General features: G+C 50.8%; 1 protein-coding gene across 3 annotated transcripts; it reads left to right on the top strand.

Annotated features, from left to right (window-relative positions):
- The first annotated feature begins 1222 nt into the window (after positions 1-1222).
- Positions 1223-6673, top strand: LOC131196535 (GTPase IMAP family member 5-like). Of its 3 annotated transcripts, none has more exons than XM_058179388.1 (3): positions 1223-1312; positions 2699-2757; positions 4319-6673. In XM_058179388.1, the coding sequence occupies exons 2-3, from the start codon at positions 2742-2744 to the stop codon at positions 5104-5106; spliced, it is 804 nt and encodes a 267-aa protein (XP_058035371.1). In that variant the 5' UTR covers positions 1223-1312; positions 2699-2741; the 3' UTR covers positions 5107-6673. The 3 variants fall into 3 exon arrangements, with proteins under 3 accessions (XP_058035371.1, XP_058035370.1, XP_058035373.1); XM_058179387.1 differs by lacking the exon at positions 2699-2757 and adding an exon at positions 1886-1944 and having other exon boundaries at positions 1236-1312; XM_058179390.1 differs by lacking the exon at positions 1223-1312 and adding an exon at positions 2210-2298.
- Positions 6674-7771: the final 1098 nt, after the last annotated feature.

Raw genomic sequence — 7771 nt, 5'->3', positions numbered from 1 at the left:
TGTGAAGTGTTAGTACCACTTTGTAAAACCTTAGTAAGGCCAAACCTGGAATGCTGCATCCAGTTGTGGTTGCCGCATTACAAAAAACATGTTGAGAGTTTGGGAAAAGCACAAAGAAGAGCAATTAAGATGATTAGAGGCCTGGAGGCAAAAACATACGAAAAACCATTGCAGGATTTGGGTTTGGCCAGTTTAGAGAAAAGAAGGACTTGGGGGGGCATGATAGCAGTGTCCCAATATTTGAGGGACTGCCCCAAAAAAGAGGGGGGTCAACTTATTTTCCAAAGCAGGAGATGGCAGAACGAGAAACCATGGATGGAAACTAATCAAGGAGAGAAGCAACATGGAATTAAAGAGAAACTTCCTAATAGTGAAGACAATTAACCAATGGAACTGCTTGCTACCAGAAGTTGTAGGTGTTCCATCACTGGGAGACCGGACAGCCATTTGTCTGGGACGGCCATGGGTCTCCTGCTTGAGCAGAGGGTTGGACTAGAACGGGGGTCTGCAAACTTGGCTTTTTTAAGACCTGTGGACTTCAAAAAAAGTTGAAAAGTTGAAGTCCACAAGTCTTAAAAGTCTTTAAAAGGCCAAGTTTTCAGACCCCTGGACTAGAAGACCTCCAAGGTCCCTTCCAGCTCAGTTCTGATTAATTAAGCCTAAAATTTGAAGAAATACTTGGCATTTGATCTCCCACTCATTTTCGCTCCAGAAAAAGGAGTAGAACGGGTGTGGTGGGGGGATAGCAAGAGGCCTTGCAAGAGGAAGGGGTTTCTGCAATGGAGGGGGGCGGGATTTTCGACTCTAAGATGGGACGTCCTCTGAAATAGGAATCAGATTTGAATGGGTGAGGGGGGGTTGCGCTTGGAGATTTGGAACTTTCTTTCTCAAAGAAAAACGAGACATGGAAAGTTGGAAAGGAAAGGAAAGGAATAAAAAGAAAAAAAGAGGGAGGGGAGGGAAGAAGGGAAGGGAAAAAGAAAGAAAAAGAAAGAGCGAGCGAGCCACGGCTGACCCCCGGCTGTTCCCTCGCCTTTGATATATGGGACCCCCTCCATTCCCACCCCCGGCAGCCTTCCCCTCCCCGTTGCTCTTCCGCTGCCCCGCCCGGCCGCCACTCCTTCCTCTCCATTTTCACTTTCGGCTCGGGAGTCACGTGCTCCCCGCGAATCGTCCAGCTGTGGGGCGTGGGGCGTGGGGCGTGGCGGGGGAGAGGCTCTTGAGCAATCGAGCCTTCCGTCGTCCGCCTGCTCGATCCGCTGCGCGATCTCCGGTCAGGGCAAAGCGCCTCTCTCGCTCTCTCCTGGATCTGGTAGGAAGCCCCTCAGGGCTGACATGGGTCTGGGGGCGGCTCAACCGGAAGACAACGGGAGGGGGAGGGAGAAGAGGACCCCGCCCAGCTCCCCCCTATTCCCAGGGCTCCCCGGCGCAGCCGCTTTTCCGGAGCCGAAGCTGGACCTCGGGGAAGGGGGCTGGAGGAGCGAGGTATATTGGGTGGGGGTCTTCTCCTCCCCAAGGAGGGGAGTCCTGGGAGCCTGGCGCATCCCGCTGCCCTGCGCTGGATTTCCTCTGAAGCATCCCGTAGCTGCTTTGCAAAGGGGGCTGTGGTGGGGGTCCGGAAGATCGGCAGGGCAGGGAAATGGGTCTGGGGTCTCTAAGGTGGAGGGTGCTAGAGACGGAGTCTGCTGGGCTCTGGGTCTCGCTCCTTCAAAGGGAGCCCGGCAGAGCGGCTTTGGGGGTCACCGAGGGAGGCTTGGCTCTGTGGCTGACTGTTCACAGGTGGAAGGGCGGACCCCACCAAACCCTCCTCTGGTGCCCATTACTCAAGTAGGAAAAGAGAGAGAGAGAGAGAGAAATCGCTTTGGGTTCTGCTTTCTCTCCACAGGAATTTTGAGGAGTGAGAGAACTGAAGTGATCTTGGAGGAGGGATGGACACCCAGAGAGGTAAAATCCTGGATATTTTTTGGGAAACCTGGGAGAAGGGGAAAAGGTAGGAAAGGGAAGAGAAAGGAGAAAGAGGAAGGAAGGAAGGAAGGAAGGAAGGAAGGAAGGAAGGAAGGAAGGAAGGAAGGTCAAGAGAACAATGGAGGGAGGGGGAAAGAAAGGAGGAAAAGGAGAAAAGAAGGAGGGGAGGAAGGAAGGAAGAAAAAGGAGAAAGGAGAAAAATAAGAAAAAGGAGGGGAGGGAGAAGAGGACCCCGCCCAGCTCTCCCCTATTCCCAGGGCTCCCCGGCTCCCCGGCGCAGCCGCTTTTCCGGAGCCGAAGCTGGACCTCGGGGAAGGGGGCTGGAGGAGCGAGGTATATTGGGTGGGGGTCTTCTCCTCCCCAAGGAGGGGAGTCCTGGGAGCCTGGCGCATCCCGCTGCCCTGCGCTGGATTTCCTCTGAAGCATCCCGTAGCTGCTTTGCAAAGGGGGCTGTGGTGGGGGTCCGGAAGATCGGCAGGGCAGGGAAATGGGTCTGGGGTCTCTAAGGTGGAGGGTGCTAGAGACGGAGTCTGCTGGGCTCTGGGTCTCGCTCCTTCAAAGGGAGCCCGGCAGAGCGGCTTTGGGGGTCACCGAGGGAGGCTTGGCTCTGTGGCTGACTGTTCACAGGTGGAAGGGCGGACCCCACCAAACCCTCCTCTGGTGCCCATTACTCAAGTAGGAAAAGAGAGAGAGAGAGAGAGAAATCGCTTTGGGTTCTGCTTTCTCTCCACAGGAATTTTGAGGAGTGAGAGAACTGAAGTGATCTTGGAAGAGGGATGGACACCGAGAGAGGTAAAATCCTGGATATTTTTTGGGAAACCTGGGAGAAGGGGAAAAGGTAGGAAAGGGAAGAGAAAGGAGAAAGAGGAAGGAAGGAAGGTCAAGAGAACAATGGAGGGAGGGGGAAAGAAAGGAGGAAAAAGGAGAAAAAGAAGGAGGGGGAGGAAAGAAGGAAGGAAAGAAAGGAGAAAGGAGAAAAATAAGAAAGGAGGGGAGGGAGGAGGAGGAGAAAAACAAAAAGGAAGGAGGGAAAGGAAGAAAAAGGGAGGGAAGGAAGAAAAAAGAAGGAAGAAAAAGGAGAGAGGGAGGGGGAGGAAAGAGAAAAAGGAAGGAAGAAAAGAAAGATGGGAAGAAAAGGGGGAAAAAAGAAAAAAGGAGGGAGGGAAGGAAGGAAGAAAAACAAAGAAAAAGGGAGGGAAGGAAGGAGAAAAGGAAGGAAGGACGGAAGGAAGGACAGTGCAAGTCAACCCTTTCTCACCCCTCATTAATTTTTATTTAATTTATAGCCTGCCTTAATCATTCTGATAACTCAAGGTGATGAAGATATCAAACAAACCTTCCTCCTCTTAATTGCCCCAAAACAACCCTGTGAGGTGGGCTGGGCTGAGAGGGAGGGAGGGGTATGTAGGTCCAAAGTCACCCAGCTGGCTTTCATGCCTAAGGCAGGACTACAATTCACTGCCACCCAGTGAATTCCAAACTAGCTTTCGTGGCTAACATCAGAACTGAACTCAGGCTATCTTGGTTTGATTATTCCAGGGCAATTTTCCCTGTTTACCTCATTTTCTGAGTTCCAAAAGAACTATTCCTGCTCTCCCCACACTCCCAGCCTGCCCCCCAACCCTTTCCTTCACTAATCCTGGGCCAGGGTTGGGTTTCACTTACCTTTGCTACAGGTTCGCTCACACAGATCGTATTTGATAATGTCTGGGCAGGTGGGTGGAGCCTCCCGCCGCCACTGCTACGAGTTTGCCTAAACTGGGATGAACCTCTAGCAACCCACCACTGTACTGACCCCTCCTTAATTACCATGAGTAAATATGGAGGAAACCGATGGCCCAATCCTGTTCAGCCAGGAGTGGCTCCTCCTTCAATCTGTTACAGATCCACCCAGTAACACCCTGAAAACAGAAATGGTCTACAGAAAGCCCTCAACTTATAACAGTTCATTTAGTGACTGAAAAAAACGGATGTAACCGCGGTCACCAAAATTCAGGTGCTTGGCAGCGGACTTGTATTCATGACGGTAGCAGAGTCCCAGGGTTACATGATCCTTGTTTGTGACCTTTGGACAAGCAAAGTCAGTGGGCAAGCCAGATTCACTTAAGAACTGTGTCACTAACTTAACAACCGCAGTGATTCACTTAACAACCAGGGCAAGGAATGTTGTAAAGTGGGGCAAAAGGTCACTTAACTGTCTCGCTTAGCAACACAGATCTGGAGCTTAATTGTAGTCATAAATTGAGGACTAGCTGAGTAGTGTGATGGAGGGAGGGTGGAAGGAAGGAACAACAGCACTCCAGGGTTACAATGGATGTCAGCATTTCTGTAACATTGTTTTCCAAACTCGCAGGGGCGGATGCTGAACTCCGGCTGGTCCTGGTTGGAAAGTCCGGAGGCGGGAGGAGTGCCACGGGCAACACTATCCTTGGCCGGAAAGTGTTCGAATCGGCTGCAAAAACCACCACCCTGAAGTGCCAAAGGGAGCGGGGAACCTGGCAGGGCATGAAGCTCTCCGTGGTCGACACACCCGCCATGTTTGATGTTGACAACTACACGGAGATTGTGCGACGTGAGATCATGGCTTGCATTCAGCTCTCCTGTCCCGGCCCCCACGCCTTCATCTTGGTAACCCAGGTGGGACGCTTCACCGCCAAAGACACAGCCGCCTTGAAGTGTGTCCGGGATATCTTTGGGGCTAAGTGCATCAGGCATATGATTGTCCTCTTCACCTGCGTGGAGGATTTGGATGGGGCCCCCCTGCAGGAGTACGTCCGTATGTCCGGCAACAGGAATCTGCGTGACCTGATCTGGCGGTGCAGGAAACGCTTCTGCGGGTTCAACAACAAGGCTACAGCAGCCGAGCGGGTGAGGCAGGTCTCGGAGCTGATGGTGATGGTGCAGAAAACCCTTTTCCAGAACAGCGGGAGATACTATGTCAACCGGCTGTATCTCGAGCCCAACTTACGAGTTGAGCACATCCGGATGTTCATTGAGCAGAACCGAAAGCCATCCCGAAGCATCATCCACATCCTCTTGGTCTTCTTCCTTCCACTCTGGTTGGCCTTTTGTGTTGGTGGACAGGTTTTTTCCTTCCTGAGAAATGTATTTGTCGCATTATTTGAATACTTCTTCTCTTAAGTGTTCGAATCCCAACTTTCTTTTGCCTCCAAGTCACAAAAATGATGGACAGCTAGTCCTTGATTTATGACCGCAGTGGAGCCCCAAATTTCTGTGGCTAATGGGCACATTTCTGAACGGAGCTTGGCCCCAGTTTTACGACCTTTCTGGTCACCGTTGTTTGGCGAGTCGAATCGCCATCATTGTCAAAACAGTTCTGAAGTGAATCGGGCTTCCCTGTTGATTTTGCTTTTCAGCAAAGGAGGGAATCACTTGACATAAATGTGAGTCAGTTGCCGAGGTCTGAATTTTGAGCATGGGAATGCTGCAACGGTCGTCAGGCTGGATGGACCCAAGTCACACTTTTTTCTGCACCGTTGTAGCTTTGTACCTGTTGTAAGTTGAGGACTACTTATATTTTTTATTCCCCTTTATTCAAACCATTGCAGATGTGCAGGAATACGTTTTCATTCTGGTGTCCTTGGCGCCTCTCCTTTTTCCTTGGCCTGCCAAAACGGGCCTGGAGGTATCAGCCGAGGGTCTTGGTCACCTTTCCTGAAAGCCGATGAGAGAAGCAGGTTCTCATTTTTGAAGATCTTCCTCCATCTTTCCCACGGGCAGCAGAATTGTGTCCCCACCCCCGTTTCACCAGAGTTCCCCAACATTTCCAGCAGATTGCAGATTGGCAGCGGAGGGAGAGTGGATGTTCCGCGTGAGTGGCCGGCATGCGTACGCAGCATTTGTGTGACCAGTATGTGTACGCCTGCCGCTTGCTTCAATGGAGGGTGTGCATGTGTGCTGTTTCCACAGCCTGGTTTCAAACCCCTCACAGCCCACTCTTTTCCTTTGTAAATGGCACTGGAAATGATAAGATAAAAAAAGATTCAGATAAGATAATAAAAGAAGATACACGGTGGACACGAGATAGAAAGAGATGGTGAGATATGAGGAGGATATGAGATAGGATAAGATAAGATATGAGATAGGGCAGGGGTCCCCAACCTTTCTGGGTTGGCAGGGGAGGATGAAAAGGTGATTTTGTGGGGCAGGAAAGCACAGGAGGCTGCAGGCACCCATGACGAGGCTAGCATGAGGGGGCACAAGGGTCTGGGACGAGGCTCGCACGAGGGGGGCTGTGCATGTGAGCAGAGGCGTGCACAGTGCCCGGCCACTCACACAGCCTGGGTGCAATTAGCTTGTAGCATTTTAAAGACTTCTTGTCTAATTCACGGAGATCTTTGTCATCCTCCAGAGAGAAAGAAGACCCGTTAGTCAGGCACCCGGGCACACCCTGAGGTAAAATCCAACTGCCTACAGAAGACAGGAGAAGAAAAAGGCGGGAAAGCAGTCCCTATTGCAGGTAGTCCTCTGCTTATGACAGTTCATTTAGCGACCTCTCAAAGTTACCACGGCACGGGGGAAAATGTGACTGAGCACCATTTTTCACAGTTATGACCTTTGCAGCATTCCCCTCGTTCACAGATGCTTGACCGGGGACTCACATTTATGACGGGGGCAGTGGCCCGTGTGTGTCACACAATCCCTTTTTGCGATCTTCCAATGAGGCAAAGTCCACAAGGAAACTGGATTCGCTTAACGACCGGGGGGGGGGGAACGAATTGAACGACCAGGGGGGGGGGATTTAGTGAACAACGGTGAGGAGAAATGTAAAAGGGGGAGACAAGCTCACCTAAGAAACGTCCCACTCAGCAACGCAAATTGGGGGCTCAGTTGTGGCTGTAAGTTGAGGACTATCTGTATGGCATTCTAGGTAACATGTTTCATTTTGGGTAACGGATTTCCTATGCAAAGAGAAGGATGTGTTTCTCCTACCCAATCTCGACTTTTCTTTTGAATTTTCTTTTGATATAGAAGATTTCTTCTTCTTATAGAAGAAAATGGAAGTGGATGTCCAGAGTTCTGTCTGTGAAGAAACAGACTGTTATCAGACCCTTCTGAATAAATTGGAGTAAAATGGAATTCTTGTCTTGGGATTTGCTTAATTGGGATCTGTGGATGCCGGGCATGAGCCAAGGGGGGGGGAGGAGGGGGAGGATGAGGAAGAAGAGGAGAAGCAAAAGGGGAAGGAGAGGGGATGAGGAAGGCCAGGGAGGAAGAGAAAGTTGAGGAGGGGGAAGAGAGCAGGAAAGGGAGGAGGAGATGAAGAGGGAGGGGAAGGAAGAACAGAAAGAAAGAGGAAGGGGAGGAGGCAGAGGAGGGGGAGTTAGAAGGGGATGACAAGGGGGAGGGGAGCTGGAGAGTATACATAAGATAGAGTTATAAATGGGAAAGGGAAAGTAGACAACATAGTAATGATAGTGTTTTTATAGCCTTTTAAATTAAAATGAATTTTTAATTGTTATATTGTAGTAGTGGAAAGAGAGAAGAAGCATAGGACAGACATACTGCGATGCTAGCTCAGGGGTCTGCAACCTTAAACACTCAAAGAGCCATTTGAAAAACACCCGGAGCCACAAAACCCTTCCCGTGCCTATTTCCTGTGCAGCCACAGAACTAGCATATGTAGTTGAGTTAGTCTAATTCAACTACACACAGGAGACCCTTACAGAATCACAGAGTTGAAAGGGACCTCGGAGGTCTTCTAGTTCAACCCCCTTTTTAAACAAAAAACCAGCGGAATCCTTTGAGAAACCGGGACGGCCCCTCCTCCCCCTCCCCACCCCCG

The sequence above is a fragment of the Ahaetulla prasina genome, chromosome 4 (assembly GCF_028640845.1).
Source record: "Ahaetulla prasina isolate Xishuangbanna chromosome 4, ASM2864084v1, whole genome shotgun sequence".
Taxonomy (NCBI): domain Eukaryota; kingdom Metazoa; phylum Chordata; class Lepidosauria; order Squamata; family Colubridae; genus Ahaetulla; species Ahaetulla prasina.
This window is presented reverse-complemented; position numbering and strand designations above follow the sequence as displayed.